At 43.9% G+C, this 22064-nt stretch overlaps 1 protein-coding gene across 1 annotated transcript; it reads left to right on the forward strand.

Moving 5' to 3' along the window:
- Positions 1–1388: 1388 nt before the first annotated feature.
- On the forward strand, positions 1389–22018 carry LOC146668907 (NLR family CARD domain-containing protein 3-like). Its single transcript, XM_085408249.1, has 10 exons — positions 1389–1519; positions 2682–2759; positions 2934–3213; positions 3290–3382; positions 5633–7481; positions 8115–8288; positions 9150–9323; positions 15666–15839; positions 18340–18386; positions 21333–22018. The coding sequence occupies exons 3-10, from the start codon at positions 2943–2945 to the stop codon at positions 21860–21862; spliced, it is 3312 nt and encodes a 1103-aa protein (XP_085264375.1). The 5' UTR covers positions 1389–1519; positions 2682–2759; positions 2934–2942; the 3' UTR covers positions 21863–22018.
- Positions 22019–22064: the final 46 nt, after the last annotated feature.

Here is a 22064-nt window from a genome sequence, read left to right on the forward strand (position 1 = left end):
ACTGCAAGATGAGCGAGTCCTAACAGCCTAAAACTGAACAAGCTCAAGAAAAATACAGCAGTGAGTGAAGACAGCTAGGGATAAGTGGGAAGATGAGTAGATCTTCTTCATCAACTAACTAATCCTGAAGTAATCTCCAGCGTCACTAGCAGTATCTCATTTGATATGTTGGAGCGCCCCCAAATGGAGACTCATTGTAATGACATTTAGCAGTGCTCTCAGCTTTCTAAAACATGAGACAGGACTTGTGCCTGTTTATGTTGGAAAGAAAAGGCCACCAAATAATTTAAACTTTCACAATCTAATGAGCTTTGCTTCAGATTGGACCAAAACTTTTCTAATTGATCGTGCATAGTCTAAAGAAGATTTACCCCAGTGGTCAACATCTGTCAGCGTTTCTTAATGTCAACAAATGCAACTGTCCATAAAAATTATGAACAGAATCGGTGACAAAGGGCATGAGTATGACTTGTTGTTGGCAATGCAAAGCAGGCTCTTGCAACCGTTGAAAGGGATGTTGCTAGCAAGGGTTGCCAACATCTACCCTTCTTGAAAAACTGAACCAGGAACATAGAAATGGAAAGGACACAGCACTGATCAGGCCAGAAAAGGTTAAGGCGTCAGCTGTACCAGAAATAGAAGAAGAGTCAGACTCAACAAACTGGTTGGAAGCCTGATTGTTGGATTCCCTTTGGAGGCTCACAGACTAGAGACTGTCCAGCTCGTCATTTTCAGGCTGAACTGGAGACTGAGAGCTGTACGGCTAAAGTCGGCAGGAGCGAACAAGGCCGCTGGACTCAGTGAAGCTGGCTGGTGATCCCATCGTTGTCTGGGACCTCATGTTCTGGTAAACTACTGTTGTCACCTTGGAAGGAAAGAAGGCAGAGTTGGGGAAGACAGACGCTGAAATTCAGCAGACAAATGTTTTGTAAATAATTAAAGATTTAAACATAAGTTTTCAGAATTTATCATCAAAATGTTTAGTTTTACATGACGCCCTGGACCTCCTCGCTCTGGCTCAGAGACAAAATGCTGCCCAGGCGGTAAAAACTTTTTTATGTGTGAAAAACAAGACACCACGGTGATTGGTCTAAACATTTTAGGGTGGCCTCAGGTCTGATGTTGGCTCAGGTTTTTTCTTCTGCAGCTTTCTGGGCATCTCCTTATTTGGAGCCGCCTCACCCATCACCATGGCAACCACCTCTTACCCTCAGGCAGACCTACATAAAGAGATAGACAGCTTCTCCAAGCCCAGAAATTTATGACCATGTTTAAGGTAAACATGGTCTGGTTAGGCAGAGAGGGGGGGGGGGGCTCCTCTCTGTTTAGTCAAACAATATCAGAGTAATATTAGCCTTACAGATAAACATAAATCCCAACACCACATTCACTCGTCTCTCGTTATAAAAGGAAATGTGTGTGCGAGCATACTTCCTCTCTCTTTAAACAGCCGTCAGTCATGCTGCTCTCCTCGTAAACACTGAGGAGATTCGACTGAGACTTCAGCTCCTGTTTCGATGTAAGTCTCAAAAACATTCTTCTACTTCCTGATCACAAAGCTAAAGATTGTTGATTATTAAACCGCCCTATGTGGCAGGTCATCTGGACAGTTTATTAGGCTCGTAGCTTCAAAATAATCAGCATCATTTAATGAAAGCAAAAGGTTGTTTATTGATTCAGTCTCTCTTTATTATAGCCACGCATTCAATTTTACGTTTTTAATGTTTTTACATTTATTTTTTACATGTTTATTTTTACATAAATATGGTTCTTGAAGTATAAATCAGGCTTTGAGGCAACATGCAGCTAATCGGGAAAATCTGAAGTTTTGACAGAACTATTGCACAATACTGAATTGTTGCATAGTGAGAACAAGAAGAGGGAAGTTCTTTGTTCTGCTTTAGTCATACTTATAAGCTGCAGGATGAACAGCAGATCAACAGACTATAGTTTTACAAACTATTATACAGAGACTTTACTCCAAAAAAGGCGGCAGGATGTTTTGGGGAAAAAATGGACAAATCTTTACGAGTGATTCAGAACGCAGCTGGATTCAGTCAAACGAACATACATAACAGTATTTTATGGGTCAAGCATCATTTCCTGCAATGTTACCGAGTCCCACTTACAATCTTTGAAAGGATTTAAACAGCAGCAGCCAGAAAGACAAGAGCTGAAGCTTCTCCACAACAGAAACAACCTCAATGTAACTTTTTTTTCACAAAGATATGTTTGGTATAGAATATATATGTAAACAGTGTAAAGATGGGCAAGAGAACAAACCAGCTGTTCTCCACAGAAACAGCCAAGGTGTACTCTCAGTTGCAGGGGAACAATATGAGAACAGCACCTCCGAGGCTGGAGATGCAACACTAGAAGAGGACTTGGGGCTTAGCACCCAATCTCGGGCGGGGTGATGATATCTCCCCCCGACCTGTCGTCATGGCTCCCCCTTGGTGTAGCATGTGTGTTGTGCCTCGTCAATCTCTACCCATGAGAGCAGTCCCATCTTCCAAATGTTGGAACACTGAGTTACTAGTTGTTTTACCATCACTGTGGATGTTGGTTATGGAAGAGTCCATAGTCTCTCATTCTATTCATGTAACCCCTTCCACTGGGGTTGAAGCATTCCAACAGCGCTCTACTTTAATCTCTTGCCCACCGATGCCTTCTTCTTCCAGGGGCCCACTTCTCATCAGGGCGTCCTGGTTCCTCAACACCTGACGTGGACCTTGTTGATCCGGGTGACGTCCGAGCCAGTATGGGTTCATATTTATCTCTCTCACTCATGTCTGCGGTAGGCTTGGTTAGCATAAGGGGGTCTAGCCTAGGACCCTTAACATGTTAATATTTTATAATGTTTATAAGCTGGACAGAAAAGCTGAAACTTAAAATACATCTGGTAAATAAGTGGCAATATTCTCTGTCATCAGGGAGCAGTGATGACGTCAGAGGACCTCTTAAACACTCTGGAAGATTTGGGAGATGAAGAGTTTAATAAATTCAAGTGGTTCCTGCAGCAGGAAGAGATCCTTGAAGACTTCCCGACCATCAAAAAGAGCCGACTTCAGGCAACAAGCACGTGGGACACCGTAGACCTGATGGTGCAGACATACAGACTTCCTGGAGCTGTTGAAGTGACCAGGAAGGTTTTAGAGAGGATCCACAGGAATGATCTGCTGGAGAGTTTCTCTGCCATCTCTGGAGCAGAAGGTCAGTCACAGGACGAGACAAACATGTTGTTTCTGCAGTCTGACCTAGTTTCACATTCATTATCTCTGTCTGTCAGTGGATGTCAGCGATGGTGGGGAGACATCAGAGAAAAGAGGATCTTCCTCCTCTCAGACTCGGGATTCTTTTTCTCAGACCAATGAGAATAATGGTAATAATTTACTTTCCAGACATACAGTAATATGTTTGAAATAATATTAATTATTAGTTTCATTGTGATGTCTCTAACTGAGCACACGACGTGCAGTGTTGGGAAGGTTACTTTTAAAATGTATTCCACTACAGATTACAGATTACATGCCCCAAAATGTATTTTGTAACGTATTTCGTTACGTTACTCAATGAGAGTAACGTATTCTGAATACTTTGGATTTCTTAATATATTATCGGGCGACCGTGGCTCAGGGGGTTGGGAAGCGTATCTGTAACCGGAAGGTTGCCGGTTCGATCCCCGGGCTCTCTGTCCTGGTCGTTGTGTCCTTGGGCAAGACACTTTACCCTACTTGCCTACTGGTGTTGGCCAGAGGGGCCGATGGCGCGATATGGCAGCCTCGCTTCTGTCAGTCTGCCCCAGGGCAGCTGTGGCTACAACTGTAGCTGCCTCCACCAGTGTGTGAATGTGAGAGTGCATGAATAGTGGCATTGTAAAGCGCTTTGGGTGCCTTGAAAAGCGCTATATAAATCCAATCCATTATTATTATCATGCTTTTTACAACTACATGAATGTCCTATTGCTGTGTGATTTATTACTATTACTGAAGGTTACTCTCCACACCAACACCAACCAGATGTTTAAATCTTAATATAAATGAGTAACAGTAGGTGGACATTAGGTAAGGCTGCACTTTTTGCTGTGATCTCGTGTAGAAAACTATTCGGCGCGTATATAAAACAGGTCCGCGGCTCCGAACTGTAGTAAAGGGACCTCTGGCTGATACGTCGGGTTCGTGTCGGCTCGTAGCTGAAAACTAGCTTTACTTTGTTGTCTGGGTCAAGTTTGCTAGCAGAGACAGAGAGAGGCATTGAAAGGCTGCTGCAACGGGACTTATTGTTTCAGAGGAAAACATGAACACGGTGTACAGTCGAGTCTTAATAGCTTACTCACAGCTGGGCTCGTCAGGCTCTCTGTTTGGCTGCAGTGGTTATTATTATATTTACATGCTTCCAGCTCCCGTTTCTGCTCCGTGACAGCTCGTACTTTTCCTTTTTCTCCCTCCCTCGCTCACAGACACATCACGGGTCCATCCTCCCTGCAGCACGGACTACACTGCCCATCAGGCTCCATGCTTTAGGGCGATGCCTTCATATTAAATCATTTTTGTATAATAATTTTTTAGAATATATTTTCACATCATTATGCTGGAGGTGAGATTGAGACACAGGCATTAGAGCCTCCTGTGTTTTGTTTGGGTTTCCTCCGGCGTGGAATTACCAAAAATAGAGAGAGCACAGCCTAACATATGAAACAGGAAAAGACCGTGTAATCCATTTATTTCAACAAAGTAACTGTATTCTGAATACCACCTTTTACGGTAACTGTAACAGAATACAGTTACTCATATTTTGTCATTTTAAATACGTAATGCCGGTACATGTATTACGTTACTCTCCAACACTGATGAGGTGGTCTTTATTACAACCACATTCACCCATTTAAAGGACAAATTTCACAAATTAAAAAAAACACACACTGATATTCTGTGCATTTTAAGAACTTTCTAACTATGATGCACACACTCACTGTCCAGTGGAATCACAGAGAACAATTTGGGTTCACTGTCTTACACAAGTTTTATTGACATGCAAACTGCAGGACTGAACCCACTGACATTTCATTTAGTAGATGACCTGGTCTATGGCCTAAGCCACAGCCACCCTGCTTCTAAACAATTTATATTGATCAAAGCCAGGAGTCCAGACATTTTTATTCGTCAAAGCAAGTTTTAGTTATTTCATTTACTATTTATTCCCAAAGTTCGGCATAGATGTGGATCGATCTCATGCACGGACAGGCACTGAGTTTGGGTTAAATGTGAGCTGGGAAGGAGCTCGATCTCTTGAACCCATTGCAGATTGTTTTGAAGGCCACAGAATATCGCAGATCTGGTGTGGAAGGAATTGGACCTGCTGTGAGAATTAGAATAGTGCCAGACCAAAATACCTCCAGAGATGGGTAAGGCTCAGGACCCAAACTCTTCCAGCTCTGCTGTGCTGGAGTTTCCAACAAAGAGCAAAAGGGTCATTTCTGTAAAACTTTGATTCAGTGCAAGTACATCTCCCATTGTTTTGTGTCCTTTCAGTTGGTGATGATTAAATGCAAGGCCTGCCAGATGGTCATCGAGATAGGCATCTCCGCACAAAAGCCTCACACTTTCTTTCTTTTCATTCATATTTGACACAGATGTGGTGGTTCCAGTACCAGAGCCTCACCCCATCGCATCTTACCAACAGATGCTTCAATCAAACTTCCAGGACAAGTTTATGTGCGCACAAGAAGGTTGGGCAGAAGATAAACAGCGTCTGGTTGATATCTACACAGAGCTGTACATCACAGCTGGATATGATGTACATATCAACACACAGCATGAGGTCCGGCAGATTGAGAAAGTATGGAAGCCAGCAGAGCCAGAGAAACCTATTAGACCCACAGACATGTTCAAACATCCTTCAGGAGACTACAGACCCATCAAAACAGTGATGACCAATGGAATCGCAGGAATTGGAAAAACTTTCCTTGTCCAGAAGTTTGTTTTGGACTGGGCTGAAAAAAGATCCAATCAAGATGTGCATCTGATTTTCCCCTTCACCTTCCGTCAGCTGAATCCTCTGAAGGGAGAAAAGTTCAGTTTGGCAGAGCTCATTCATGAATGCATCCCAGAAACTGTAGGCATCCCACAGGAGGCTCTTAATTACATCTTTACAGATGTTCAGTCATCAGGAATCACCAACTATGACAAGAGTAAATTCAAACTTCTGTTTGTGTTTGATGGGCTGGATGAGAGCCGCCTTCATCTCGACCTTCATTCTGAAGACATTCGCTCTGTCGATGTAACAAAGGCAGCTAAAACAGATGTCCTGCTGAGGAAACTCATCAATGGGAAACTGCTACGCTCTGCTCGCATCTGGGTAACCACACGGCCTGCAGCGGCCAATCAGATCCCTCGAGAGTTTATCAGCAGTACAACAGAGGTCAGGGGGTTCACAGACCCACAGAAAGAGGAGTACTTCAGGAAGAGATTCAAAGGTAAGGAGGAGGCTGACAAACTCATCTCCCATATCGAGACATCACGAAGCCTCCACATCATGTGCCACATCCCAGTCTTCTGCTGGATCACTGCAACAGTTCTGGAGGATGTGTTGAAAACCAGAGAGGGAGGAGAGCTGCCCAAGACTCTGACTGAGATGTACGCAGAGTTCCTGGTGTTTCAGATTGATCGGACAAAAGAAAAATATGGCCCAGAGAAGAGCATTCAATACATTAAGTCATTAGCAAAATTGGCCTTTGAGCAGCTGGAAAAGGGCAACCTGATCTTCTATGAGAAGGATCTGAGAGAGAGCGGCATTGATTTCAGTGAAGCCTCGGTGTGCTCAGGAGTGTTCACAGAGATCTTCAAAGAAGATCGAGGAAGGAAAGGGAAAGACAAGATGTTCAGCTTCGTCCATCTGAGCGTTCAGGAGTTTCTGGCTGCTCTTTATGTGAGGATGTCGCTTAACAACAGTAACATAAATGTGATGCCATTGCCACAACCATCACTGAAAAACCTTTGGCTATTTTTCAGTAAAACTGCTTCAAAGAAAATCCACAGGAATTTCATTAACAGGGCCTTGCAGAGTCCAAATGGACACCTGGACTTGTTCCTTCGCTTCCTTCTGGGTCTTTCACTGCAGACCAATCAGGACAAACTACAGGACGTGCTGAGAAAAACAGACTGTAGTTCAGAGACCACTCAGAACACAGTTCAATATATCAAGAAGAAAATCAGTGAGAATGTGTCTGCAGAGAGAAACATCAATTTGTTTCACTGTCTGAATGAACTAAATGATTGTTCGTTAGTGGAGGAGATCCAACAGTATCTGAGTTCAGGATGCCTCTGCACCCATGAACTGACTCCAGCTCAGTGGTCAGCTCTGGTCTTCATCTTAGTGTCATCAGAAGAACATCTTAATGTTTTTGACCTGAAGAAATACTCTGCTTCCGAGGAAGCTCTTCTAAGACTATTGCCTGCGGTCAAAGCTTCCAACACAATAATGTAAGTGCACAAAACTACCACCCATCTAATAATGTAACTGTAATAATGTGTTTCTCGACCATTCAGCATAATCTCTGATTCTTAGCATTTACCCAAATGTATTTGTGGGAGTAAGAGTGATCAATGCAATACTGTTTAGTGTAATAAAGTTATTTGATTTCATTTGCCTAAAAGTTATAGTGACATCAGTAGTCAGCTCAGTCTTTGATTCTAATAGTAAAGAATACTTCACATATTTGAAGTTCAATTCAATTTCATATAGCACCTAATTGCAACTGCAGTTGCCTCAAGTAACTTTATATTGAAAGATAAAGACCCTACAATAATTAAGAGAAAACAGTAAGATGTTCTGGATTTGCGGAGGGCTTTCTTATAAAGCAACAAACTATTTCTCCAGGCTAAATGATTAGCCTCTAAATTTGTGACACGCCATTTCCTCTCCACCTTACGAGTCATCTGCTTTAGGCTACGTGTTTGAGAATTATACCACGGAGTCAGGTACTTCTGATTTGAAGTTCTATTTTTCACAGGAGCTACAGTATGTCATTGATTGAAGCACAATCTGAAAGTTTTACATTGTACACCAGTGTTAGTGTTTGTCTGTGTGTTTTTTTTCTTTAAAATTGCATCCAGACTGAGTGGCTGCAACCTGACAGAGGAAAGCTGTAAAGTACTATCATCAGTTCTCAGCTCCAAGCCCTCCACTTTGATAGAGCTCGACATGAGTAACAATGACCTGCAGGATTCCGGGGTGACCTTGCTGGCGGCAGGACTGGAGAATCAACACTGCAAACTGGAGATTCTCAGGTCAGAGTTCAGAACAATGACAACAAACAGGACAAGGTGAAAACACAAAGTTAACAATCTGATGTAGTTACATACACACACCCACAACCACCTACACACACACAATGGACAAAAACAAATAACTGGCCAACTGTACCCTCATACACACAATAATAACATGGACTGAACCACCACTCACTACCATTAGCACTTTATACAGCCTCTATAGAAATCATCCACATATCTCACTGATCTTAACTGCACTACTGTAAATGCTGTATAGACAATGATTCTGTACAATATGGTAATTACCCATAATAGACCCATATTTTGTACCCTCATACTTATAATAGACCCATTCCTGTAATATACTTACATATCTATATTATTGCTAATATATATATTGTAATATATCTATAATATGGCAAAAGCACTTCTGAATAAACGCAAACTGCATTTCGTTGCCTTGTACTTGTGACATGTGCAATGACATAAAGTTGAATTCTATTCTATTCTATTCTATTCTATTCTAGTAAGATATACTTATATCTGTTCAGTCTCATCACTTAATTTAGTCATCAAAGCATGTGTGTGCTGGTCAGCAGCTCATGAGAGACTGAAAATACAGCAGTAGGCCTAAATAACTTCAGACTGGCTGACTGATGTAAGAGGATTACTTGTTTCCATGTGTACTTCATAGGATAAGATCTGCATATTATTATTTATTGACTAACTATTTTCTACAAACTCATCACTGCTGTTGGGGGAAATCTGAACACAATAAAATAAAATTTGAAAGCTTTGAGTGATACAGATTAGTCCTTAAAGATAGCGAAAACGAAGGTGATGGTTATGACCTATAAAGTGTTTTTTTGCTTCCAGACTGAGTGGCTGTAATCTGACAGAGGGAAGCTGTAAAACACTGTCATCAGTTCTCAGCTCCAAGCCCTCCACTTTGAGAGTGATCGACATGAGTAACAATGACCTGCAGGATTCAGGCCTGACTTTGCTGGCCACAGGACTGGAGAATCCACACTGCAAACTGGAGATTCTCAGGTCAGAGTTCAGCTTTGGTTCAACAGATAACCATATAAATGTGATTCAAAGCTTGTAGTAACAGTGATCAATTCTTGCAGAGACCATAAACAGCGGACAATTCAACAGGGATAAACTGCTGTTCTGAACCTGGCCTTTGATACGGTTAATCACTCAGTGGTTAAGTTATCTGAATTCTAATCTGCAATGTACAAAACTTGATTCAGTGTTTTTCTCTGAGAACTGTTAGTGTGCCAGGATAAAGTTAGAAATACCACCACTAAGGGGTCTTGGCATTACAGTAGTGCCACAGGGTTCGATCTTTGAGCCATTGCTGTTTACTGTATACAGTGGGGGAAATAATTATTTGATCCCCTGATGAATTTCCAGGAAGAGAAAGAATATTAACCAAAAATCCAGAGAAACAACATACATAAAAGTTAGACGCTGATATGCATGTCATTGGGTGAAAAAAAAAGTACACACACACACACACACACACACACACACACATATACATATATATATATATATATATATATATATACATACACAGTGGGGCAAAAAAGTATTTAGTCAGCCACCGATTGTGCAAGTTCCCCCACTTAAAATGATGACAGAGGTCAGTAATTTGCACCAGAGGTACACTTCAACTGTGAGAGACAGAATGTGAAAAAAAAATCCATGAATCCACATGGTAGGATTTGTAAAGAATTTATTCGTAAATCAGGGTGGAAAATAAGTATTTGGTCAATAACAAAAATACAACTCAATACTTTGTAACATAACCTTTGTTGGCAATAACAGAGGTCAAACGTTTACTATAGGTCTTTACCAGGTTTGCACACACAGTAGCTGGTATTTTGGCCCATTCCTCCATGCAGATCTTCTCGAGAGCAGTGATGTTTTGGGGCTGTCGCCGAGCAACACGGACTTTCAACTCCCGCCACAGATTTTCTATGGGGTTGAGGTCTGGAGACTGGCTAGGCCACTCCAGGACTTTCAAATGCTTCTTACGGAGCCACTCCTTTGTTGCCCGGGCGGTGTGTTTTGGATCATTGTCATGTTGGAAGACCCAGCCTCGTTTCATCTTCAAAGTTCTCACTGATGGAAGGAGGTTTTGGCTCAAAATCTCACGATACATGGCCCCATTCATTCTGTCCTTAACACGGATCAGTCGTCCTGTCCCCTTGGCAGAAAAACAGCCCCATAGCATGATGTTTCCACCCCCATGCTTCACAGTAGGTATGGTGTTCTTGGGATGCAACTCAGTATTCTTCTACCTCCAAACACGACGAGTTGAGTTTATACCAAAAAGTTCTACTTTGGTTTCATCTTCAGCAGCGGAACACGTCTGGCACTGCGGGATTTGATTCCCTGCCGTTGTAGTGTGTTACTGATGGTGACCTTTGTTACTTTGGTCCCAGCTCTCTGCAGGTCATTCACCAGGTCCCCCCGTGTGGTTCTGGGATCTTTGCTCACCGTTCTCATGATCATTTTGACCCCACGGGATGAGATCTTGCGTGGAGCCCCAGATCGAGGGAGATTATCAGTGGTCTTGTATGTCTTCCATTTTCTGATGATTGCTCCCACAGTTGATTTTTTCACACCAAGCTGCTTGCCTATTGTAGATTCACTCTTCCCAGTCTGGTGCAGGTCTACAATACTTTTCCTGGTGTCCTTCGAAAGCTCTTTGGTCTTGGCCATGGCGGAGTTTGGAGTCTGACTGTTTGAGGCTGTGGACAGGTGTCTTTTATACAGATGATGAGTTCAAACAGGTGCCATTCATACAGGTAACGAGTGGGGGACAGAAAAGCTTCTTACAGAAGACGTTACAGGTCTGTGAGAGCCAGAGATTTTCCTTGTTTGAGGTGACCAAATACTTATTTTCCACCCTGATTTATGAATAAATTATTTACAAATCCTACCATGTGAATTCATGGATTTTTTTTTTCACATTCTGTCTCTCACAGTTGAAGTGTACCTCTGGTGCAAATTACTGACCTCTGTCATCATTTTAGGTGGGGGAACCTGCACAATCGGTGGCTGACTAAATACTTTTTTGCCCCACTGTGTGTGTGTGTGTATATATATATATATATATATATATATATATATATATATATATATATATATAAAAAACACCCAGCACGCCCCTGCGGGCGGTTTATCCTTCAAGCTCGGGTCCTCTACCAGAGGCCTGGGAGCTTGAGGGTCCTGCAGTATCTTAGCTGTTCCCAGGACTGCGCGCTTCTGGACAGAGATTTCCGATGTTGTTCCCGGGATCTGCTGGAGCCACTCGCCTAGCTTGGGAGTCACCGCACCTAGTGCTCCGATTACCACGGGGACCACCGTTACCTTCACCCTCCACATCCTCTCGAGCTTTTCTCTGAGCATTTGGTATTTCTCCAGCTTCTCGTGTTCCTTCTTCCTGATATTGCTGTCATTCGGAACCGCTACATCGATCACTACGGCCGTCTTCTTCTGTTTGTCTACCACCACTACGTCCGGTTGGTTAGCCACCACCATTTTGTCTGCAATGTTGCCTTCTGGTAGTTCAATCCCCTCAGTTCTGACTACCTTCACTCTCTTTGTTACCATTTGACTACACTTCTCCAGTCCGAACGACATTCCAATGTCATTGCTGTATAGCCTGGTAGTGTGGATCAGTGAATCGATGTCTCGTTCACTCTTGGCATACAGCTTGATGTCATCCAGGAGGTGGCTGACAACTGCTCCGTTCCGTAGTCGGTATCCGTAGCCAGTCTTGTTAATGATCTCACTGAGGGGGTTCAGGCCTATGCAGAACAGCAGTGGGGACAGAGCATCTCCTTGGTAGATCCCACACTTGATGGTGACTTGTGCTATGGGCTTGGAGTTGGCCTCTAGTGTTGTACGCCACATCCCCATTGAGTTTCTGATGAAGGCTCTTAGGGTCCTGTTGATCTTGTACAATTCTAAGTATTCCAGTATCCAGCTGTGGGGCATTGAGTCATAGGCCTTCTTATAATCAATCCAGGCAGTGCACAGGTTGGTCAGTCTGGTCTTGCAGTCTCGGCTGACTGTTCTGTCTACCAGTAGCTGGTGTTTTGCGCCTCTGGTATTCTTGCCAATCCCTTTCTGTGCCCCACTCATGTATTGACCCATGTGCCTGTTCATCTTAGCCGATATGATGCCTGACAGGAGCTTCCATGTAGTACTGTAGTTATTGGTCGGTAGTTGGATGGGACCGGTCCCTTCTAGGGGTCCTTGGGGATCAGGACCGTTCGACCTTCGGTTAGCCATTCCTGTCATGATCCTGGATCCTTTCGACCCAGCATTTTGTGTTTTCTCTTCGTGAGTTTGGTTCTGTTCTTCCTCTGGTTAGTGTTTACTCTGTTCTGCCCGTGTGTTCCTGTATCTAGTCTGCGTTTCTTAGTTTGTGTCCTTTCATGTGCAAGTTCCTGTTTTATTGTGTAGGTCTGCGTCTTATGTGAGTATTTTCAGTTTGCCTCCCTAGTCTCGTCATGTTAATCACTCCCGGCTGTGTTTCCCACCTGTGTGTAATCTCCCTGTATTTTCTGAGTGTATTTAAGTTGTGTTTTCTGTCTTAGTAGTGGCTGGTTTGTCTGTGTTGTTTCCCCTCGGTCTCCCTGCATCTCTCCGTATGTATTTCTCCGGACCTCCCTGCATCTTCGTTTCTGGTTTGTCTTATTAGTTTACCCAGTTTAGGTTTCTAGTTTCATGTTTTGCCACCCTTGCTGTTTGTATTGACCCACTATTATAAATAAAACACTCACCTGCACCAGAACTGCCGCCCTTTTGGTCCTTACTACAAATCCACACGGCTTGCCCCGCAAACCGTGACAATTCCGGGTGTCTCTAGTTAACTAGCAGCTGGTTCATTTGTGCTGCCAGACGCTCGTGGAGTGCAGTCAGCTTCTTCAGCCAGTAGGCGTGAACCATGTCTGGCCCTGGTGCTGTCCAACTCTTCATACTGGAGACCCTTTCTTGGATATCTGCCACTGTGATGGTTACTGGACCCTGTTCAGGGAGGTCGTTATGGTCTGCCCTCAGATCCACTAGCCACTGAGCATTGCCGTTATGGGTTGCGTCCTTCTCCCATATGCTCTTCCAGTATTGCTCCGTCTCCAGCCTTGGTGGTGCTGTTCTCTTATTATTGTTCCCTTGCCACTGAGAGTACACCTTTGCTGGTTCTGTGGAGAACAGCTGGTTTATTCTCCTGCCTTCTATCTCTCTGGTGTACCTCCTCAAGCGGCTATCCAAGGCTGTGAGTCTTTGCTTGGCAGTTTCCAAGGCCTCAGGTATGGACAGCTTGCTGTATTTCTTATGCACCTTCTTTGTCGCACCTTTCTGCAACTCCGTTAGTTGGCTAACCTCCCTCCGTGCTACTTTGATCTTGCTCTCTAGCCTCTTTCTCCATGGAGGGTACTGCCCCTTGTGGCTGTTCAACTTGTAGCCAAGCATCTCACTGATCACTGCTGCCGTATTGTAGATCAGCTTGTTAGTGTCGGTAATCGTGGTTGTAGGTATCGTCCGTAGTGCTGCATTAACATCATCTAGCAGACCTTCTGAGGGTACTTCACGTAGTCTTGGTAACCGGCTACGGGGTATCCAGGTTTCAAGCTTGGCCATTATCCTATTTTTCAGGTCAGCTCCTCTCGCACTCAACGATCCTTCTCCTATCGCACTTGGGGCTATGTGCCCAATCTCGGGTGGGGGTGATGATATCTCCCCCCTGACCTGGCGTCCTGACTCTTCCTTGCCGTAGCATTTGTGTTGTACCTCGTCAATCTCTAGCTGTGATAGCAGTCCCTTCTTTCGAATGTTGGAACACTGAGCTACTAGTTGTTTCGCCGTCATTGTGGATGTTGGGTATCGAAGAATCCATAGGTCCCTCATCCTATACATGTAGCCCCTTCCGCCAGGGTTACTTGCGTAGTAGCATTCCAACAACGCCCTGTTTTCGTCTCTTGCCCACCGATGCATTATCTTTAGAGAAAATCACTCAACCTTTTAGGTTTCTCTGTAACTCTGTAACTGAGAGGTGGGGCCTCAGACCCGTATACATTTGCATTCATTATAGTGCTGACCAGTGACTGTAGGAACACAGTCATTGCTTTGGAGAGTAGAAAAGCGATTTCCCCCTTTTTTGGTAAAAAAAAAAAAATCCTGGAAATGACCTTAATGTGAGAAACAGAAATACATTTATTAATTAATAATCAATAAACAGCTTTGTTTAACCAAAGTAATTTTACAAAAACTATCCATCCATCCATCTTCATCCGCTTTATCCGAGGCCGGGTCGCGGGGGCAGCAGCCTAAGCAGAGAAGCCCAGACCGCCCTCTCCCCAGCCACCTCCTCCAGCTTATCCGGGGGAACACCAAGGCGTTCCCAGGCCAGCTGAGAGATATAATCTCTCCAGCGTGTCCTGGGTCTGCCCCGGAGCCTCCTCCCGGTGGGACATGCCCGGAACACCTCACCCAGGAGGCGCCCAGGAGGCATCCTTGTCAGATGCCTGAACCACCTCAGCTGGCTCCTTTCGATGTGAAGGAGCAGCGGCTCTACTCTGAGCCCCTCCCGGATGGCCGAACTTCTCACCCTATCTCTAAGGGAGAGGCCAGCCACCCTTCGGAGGAAGCTCATTTCTGCCGCTTGTATCCGCGATCTCGTTCTTTTGGTCACTACCCACAGCTCGTGGCCATAGGTGAGGGTAGGGACGTAGATCGACCGGTAAATTGAGAGCTTCGCTTTTACACTCAGCTCCCTCTTCACCATGACGGACCGGTGCAGCGTCCGCATCACTGCAGCTGCAGCCCCAATCCGTCTGTCGATCTCCGGCTCCCTTCTCCCATCACTCGCGAACAAGACCCCGAGATACTTGAACTCCTCCACTTGGGGCAGGAACTTGTTATGCTGCAATAGACGTAGGCTTCCAGGTGATTCCCATGATGCACTGGGTGTTTCTTCTTCACTCACTATGTGTTAATAGACCTGTCTGCACTGAATCATACCTGTTATTAATCTCTGTCTTCCTTCTCTCACCCTAACCAATCACAGCAGATGGCCCCGCCCCTCCCTGAGCCTGGTTCTGTCGGAGGTTTCTTCCTGTTAAAAGGGAGTTTTTCCTTCCCACTGTTGCCAAAGTGCTTGCTCATAGGGGGTCATATGATTGTTGGGTTTTTCTCTGTATCTGTTATTGTAGGGTCTACCTTACAGCATAAAGCGCCTTGAGGCGACTGTTGTTGTGATTTGGTGCTTTATAAATAAAATTGAATTGAATTGTATATTTGTGTTGTTTTCCAGTTGTTATGTGCCAGTGTGTAAGTGAATTACACATAATTCCTTGTGTTTGTCTCTAGGTTGTCAGGCTGTCTAATCACAGAGGAAGGCTGCACTTCCTTGTCCTCTACTCTGAGGTCCCACCCCTCACACTTGAGAGAGCTAGACCTGAGCTACAATCATCCAGGAGATTCAGGAATTCAGCTTTTGTCTGCTGTACTGGAGGAGCCAAGCTGCCGACTGGACACTCTCAGGTGTGACCCACAGATGACATTCGTTCGTGCTAGACAGATAACCAGCTATAATATAGATGAAAATGAGCGTTGAACCCCCAGTTTGCTTCATCTATAAATAGATTGGTCAACACAAAGGAGTATTTTACACAAAGATTTGCCAAAATCAGATGCGCTACATTACCCAGAGTATTCACTCGTCTACCTTCACACACACACATAACAGCTTCAATTCTGTTGGAAAGGCTTCCCACAAGTGTGTTTGTGGGGATTTTTGACCATTTCTCTAGAAGTGCATTTGTTAAGTCAGACACTAGTGTTGGCTCATAGTCTCTGCTCTAATTACTCCCAAAGATGTTCTTTCAGGTTGAGGTCAAGACTCTGTGCAGGCCACGTCTTTGTGGACCTTGGTTTGTGCTCTGGTATTCAGTCATGTAGGAACTGAAAGGAGCCATGCCCAAACTACCTCTGTGATCAGGCTTAGCCTAAAAAATTTAGTGAGGTTTAATCACCAGAGAATGTGGCATAAAAAGAGGTGGAGCCAAAACTGTGCGCTATACAGGGAGTGCAGAATTATTAGGCAAGTTGTATTTTTGAGGAATAATTTTATTATTGAACAACAACTATGTTCTCAATGAACCCAAAAAACTCATTAATATCAAAGCTGAATGTTTGTGGAAGTAGTTTTTAGTTTGTTTTTAGTTTCAGCTATTTTAGGGGGATATCTGTGTGTGCAGGTGACTATTACTGTGCATAATTATTAGGCAACTTAACAAAAAACCAATATATACCCATTTCAATTATTTATTTTTACCAGTGAAACCAATATAACATCTCCACATTCACAAATATACATTTCTGACATTCAAAAACAAAACAAAAACAAATCAGCGACCAATATAGCCACCTTTCTTTGCAAGGACACTCAAAAGCCTGCCATCCATGGATTCTGTCAGTGTTTTGATCTGTTCACCATCAACATTGCGTGCAGCAGCAACCACAGCCTCCCAGACACTGTTCAGAGAGGTGTACTGTTTTCCCTCCTTGTAAATCTCACATTTGATGATGGACCACAGGTTCTCAATGGGTTCAGATCAGGTGAACAAGGAGGCCATGTCATTAGTTTTTCTTCTTTTATACCCTTTCTTGCCAGCCACGCTGTGGAGTACTTGGACGCGTGTGATGGAGCATTGTCCTGCATGGAAATCATGTTTTTCTTGAAGGATGCAGACTTCTTCCTGTACCACTGCTTGAAGAAGGTGTCTTCCAGAAACTGGCAGTAGGACTGGGAGTTGAGCTTGACTCCATCCTCAACCCGAAAAGGCCCCACAAGCTCATCTTTGATGATACCAGCCCAAACCAGTACTCCACCTCCACCTTGCTGGCGTCTGAGTGGGACTGGAGCTCTCTGCCCTTTACCAATCCAGCCACGGGCCCATCCATCTGGCCCATCAAGACTCACTCTCATTTCATCAGTCCATAAAACCTTAGAAAAACCAGTCTTGAGATATTTCTTGGCCCAGTCTTGACGTTTCAGCTTGTGTGTCTTGTTCAGTGGTGGTCGTCTTTCAGCCTTTCTTACCTTGGCCATGTCTCTGAGTATTGCACACCTTGTGCTTTTGGGCACTCCAGTGATGTTGCAGCTCTGAAATATGGCCAAACTGGTGGCAAGTGGCATCTTGGCAGCTGCACGCTTGACTTTTCTCAGTTCATGGGCAGTTATTTTGCGCCTTGGTTTTTCCACACGCTTCTTGCGACCCTGTTGACTATTTTGAATGAAACGCTTGATTGTTCGATGATCACGCTTCAGAAGCTTTGCAATTTTGAGACTGCTGCATCCCTCTGCAAGATATCTCACTATTTTTGACTTTTCTGAGCCTGTCAAGTCCTTCTTTTGACCCATTTTGCCAAAGGAAAGGATGTTGCCTAATAATTATGCACTCCCTGTAGTCAGTGGTAAAAGTGTTTTCTACTAAATTAGTTAGTAACTGCTTTTTCATACTTCATCACCAGTATTGAGACTAATGCATTATTAAGTAACGCGTTACAGTAACTACGTTATTATTGTGGTAATGAGCACTAAAAAAATCAGAAACGCGTTAATCGTTACTGGGATTTAGATAGGCTCGTTAGTCGTTACTTCGTGCGGTGGCAATCGCGGAGCTTCCACAGATTCAGTAACATTAGCAAGTGGTGGAGGCCAGCAGGTGGATGAGGTAAAGGGGAGGCAGGAGGAGGAGGAGTGATGGCAAAGCAGCTGGTTAAACGTATTGCACTCAGACATTCTCATAGAGGCTAATCTGTAAGTGCTTCTCAGCCTGCACCTGCTCAACATTTGCATTCCCCACTCCATCATTTCCAGAAAAGGGAAGAGTGCTCGAAAGCCTCTCCTGAGTGCTGACGTGCTAAAGCTGCATGTCCCCAAGTGTTGCCTGTGGGAGTGGAAACAGTAGCAATATATTTTTTTTAGCTTCACGATGAGTTTTCTGAGTGTTTTTAATGATTTTGTTTCTTCATCCAGGCTGGAACATTGTGGAAAGCAGAGACTGAAACCCAGACTGAAGAAGTGTGAGTGTTTGTTCACTTTGATCATACTGGAAAAAAAAACTGTCAGTTCCTCCATCCATCTTCTTCTTCTTCTTCTGCGGTGTGATTGCAGCGGTCAGCAGCCTAAGCAGAGGAGTCCAGACACCACTTTCTACCTCCTAATCAGGCCCCATCTTATCTTAATGACCTTGTAGTACCATATCACCCTATTAGAGCACTTCGCTCTCGCTCTGCAGGCCTACTTGTTGTTCCTAGAGTATTTAAAAGTAGAATGGGAGGCAGAGCCTTCAGTTTTCAGGCCCCTCTTCTGTGGAACCAGCTTCCAGTTTGGATTCAGGAGACAGACACTATCTCTACTTTCAAGATTAGGCTTCAAACTTTCCTTTTTGCTAAAGCATATAGTTAGGGCTGGACCAGGTGACCCTGAATCCTCCCTTAGTTATGCTGCAATAGACGTAGGCTGCCGGGGATTCCCATGATGCACTGGGTGTTTCTTCTTCACTCACTATGTGTTAATAGACCTCTCTGCGCTGAATAATACCTGTTATTAATCTCTGTCTCTCTTCCACAGCATGTCTTTATCCTGTCTTCCTTCTCTCACCCTAACCAATCACAGCAGATGGCCCCGCCCCTCCCCGAGCCTGGTTCTGTCGGAGGTTTCTTCCTGTTAAAAGGGAGTTTTTCCTCCCCACTGTCATCAAAGTGCTTGCTCATAGGGGGTCATATGACTGTTGGGTTTTACTCTGTATCTATTATCGTAGGCTCTACTGTACAATATAAAGCGCCTTGAGGCGACTGCTGTTGTGATTTGGTGCTGTATAAAAAATTGAATTGAATCCAGTAGTAACACTTTGGATTCAGGAGGAACGATTTTAATCCTTTTTGTAGAACGCTGGACCAAATCTCTGTCCTCTGTGTTTAGGAGCCATTCAGTCCCTGTGCTACACACCCGAGCTTGGTGTGCATCACTGGAAATGAGTCGGACTCATTTTCACTGGGATTCTGTCCATTGACACCGATGCTGTTCATAATTTCCTGTTAACTGCACGGTCAGGTGGTGGCCCCCAGCTCAAACTGGAGTGGTTCACAGCTGAGTGTGAAGTGGCAAACATACAGATGAGCTGCTGCTCCAGGTTTCACTTGAAGTCTGCTCTACAACCAAATTAATCCAAGTCTGTAGGTGTCCAACAAAACAAAACCACAAATTCAATTTCAATAAAACTTGAAGTTTACCTTAAATTAAATTAAACATTCATTGTCAGGTGAATGGTGGCACAGGAGGCTGTACCTGCGTGAGCTCTGCTTCACCTTCATAACTCCAGCGGCTGAGCTGGAACCTTTTGTTTGTTGTTTTTTGACAAACTCCTAAAATAAACGGAGCTTTCATTGATCATTTATTTCAAGCACATGCGTACATATATACAAGATAGAGCATATATAAAGGAAGGAAAATATTGTCTTCTAGTACATCAGGTGCTCGAAAAGGAGTGGGAAAAGTAATACTCTACACATATTCATAGCTCAGTCATGTAGTTGTGCAGCTTCTTCCTGAGTGTATGTAATGTTTTATACCAGTGATAACTGTTCAAATCATATTAGACGTACACAGAAAACACCTCTTGTAGCTTAATGCTGTTCTCATCCCTGTACAGACTGAAAACCATATCTTTATACATTGATTTAATGTATTATAGTGTAATGTATTGTACTGATTTTATTGCATCTTTTCCATTAGTACCTACGACTCAGTACTTTTGGTCGGCGGGGTTCCAAACGAGCCGAGCAGGTACTAAAATGTGAAATCATTAGACTCTGTGCCACTGATTGGCTGGTCAATAATGTCACTCAATGACTCATGAGAGCGTCTCGTTCACGGAAATAAAACCACAATATCTGAAACCTGACAACAAGGGAAATGGCCCCAAAAACAATGCTGTGATCAACGAGTCTGACGAAAGCCACAGCCTGAGCTTTGACGTCTACCTTTGTTGTAGCGTTCGTGTCGCAAAATAATTACGTCACGGGACGTGCAGACGCATCGCTATGACAACAAGCACTTACACTGGGTTGTAATGGAAACCCATGTGTTGCGACTTTCATCCGTAGATAAAGCCGCGGCCGGCTGAGTTGGTTGTGTCCCTGTGACGCGCCTCCAATAATCCATAATGAGTCGTACTTGTACTTTGCGCATTTATTTTAAGAACAAAACAAAAACAAACATTTGCGCTTTCAATCAATTTACAACTAGCGCATGGATTAACTGGTGTGCCAAAAAATGACGGTCAACAGAAAAGTTTGCCCACAAACCACTCACCCAACACACCTGCTGCGAACACCGACCTCAGGTAAATAGACTGTGACCACACCCACATACCATCACCTGAGACGCAGGTAAAGCTATACACCTGTGCCACCAAAACAAAAAGGAAAAACATAAACATTGACTTTGGCTCTTACACCATGTGTGTTTCGAAGGCAAAAAAAGAAGAACTTTATAATAAATTTGTTAGTTATCTTAGCTAAATTTTATTTCCACAAATGCAAATACAGTAACCAAAAGCCTCATTTTAAACACTACTATAATGATAATCTTACATAAAAATTGATCGGTGGATCACTTAATAAAAAGGCTATAAAAACAATTACTATTTGCACTAATTACAAATTATTTGAATGAATGTAACTTTTTATGTTGCACCCCCTGGATATGTTAATTATGTTCCATACTGTATGCACTGTCTGTATACTGATGCTCAATAAAGTTTTTGGGAAAAAAGGGGAAAACAATTCATCGACTGTGCCTTTTAAATCAAAAGCTGGTGTGTCTTCAGGTAACTGTCAGTTTGACTGAAGATCCAAACGGATTCGCCGGTCAGGTTTTACCTGGTGAACAGTCTCTGCATAAAGCAGCAGGTGAAGCTACCAAGTGACAGATAATAAACTACTGCTGTGTTTTTTCTCCATCAGATTTCTGTGAGCTCACACTGGACACAAACACGGTGAACAGGAATGTCGTGGTGTATTACAACACGGTGATGAAAGGGCTGAGGTGGAAGCAACCATACCGTGATCATCCAGAGAGGTTTGACTGCTGTCAGCTGCTGTGCACAAATGGTCTAACTGGTCGCTGTTACTGGGAGGTCGAGTGCAGAGGAGGGGTTTATGTAGCAGTGAGTTACAAAGGAATCCGAAGGAGAGGAAAGGGTGCCGAATGCTGGTTTGGATGGAATAACCAGTCGTGGAGTATCTTCTGCTCTCCTGTTGATGGTTACTCTGTCTGGCACGACAGGAGAAGAACTGTGCTCTCCTCAGTCCCCTTCTCCTTCATCTTTAACAGAGTAGCAGTATACTTGGACTGGCCTGCAGGCACTCTGTCCTTCTACAAAGTAACCTCTGACTCACTGTTCCACCTCCACACCTTCACCACCACATTCACCGAGCCGGTGTATCCTGGATTTGGGTTCTGGCTTGCCGGTTCCACAGTGTCTCTGTGTTAACTGTGGAATAAAATCTCCTCGTTTCCCCAAACCGGAGATGTTTGACCTGTGGCTGCTGTATAGGCAGATTTCCACGAGCAGTTTGCACATGTTTGTATCACATGTGTTTTACATAGAGTGATATGAGCAGCCAAACAGGTACACGCATGCCTTTAGACCAGGGGTGGGCAATCTCAGTCCACGAGGGCCAGTGTCCCTGCAG

The sequence above is a fragment of the Rhamphochromis longiceps genome, linkage group LG6 (genome assembly GCF_057381845.1).
Source record: "Rhamphochromis longiceps isolate RC_006_pf linkage group LG6, R_longiceps_female_GT1.1, whole genome shotgun sequence".
Taxonomy (NCBI): domain Eukaryota; kingdom Metazoa; phylum Chordata; class Actinopteri; order Cichliformes; family Cichlidae; genus Rhamphochromis; species Rhamphochromis longiceps.

What these genes read in the sequence shown, in the direction of transcription:
- LOC146668907 (XM_085408249.1), top strand. Translation starts at nt 2,943, where the DNA reads ATGACGTCAGAGGACCTCTTAAACACTCTGGAAGATTTGGGAGATGAA. An exon ending in TGCAAACTGGAGATTCTCAG is followed by an intron (nt 9,324 to 15,665) that starts GTCAGAGTTCAG and finishes GTTTGTCTCTAG; the next exon opens with GTTGTCAGGCTGTCTAATCA. An exon ending in TGCCGACTGGACACTCTCAG is followed by an intron (nt 15,840 to 18,339) that starts GTGTGACCCACA and finishes TTCTTCATCCAG; the next exon opens with GCTGGAACATTGTGGAAAGC.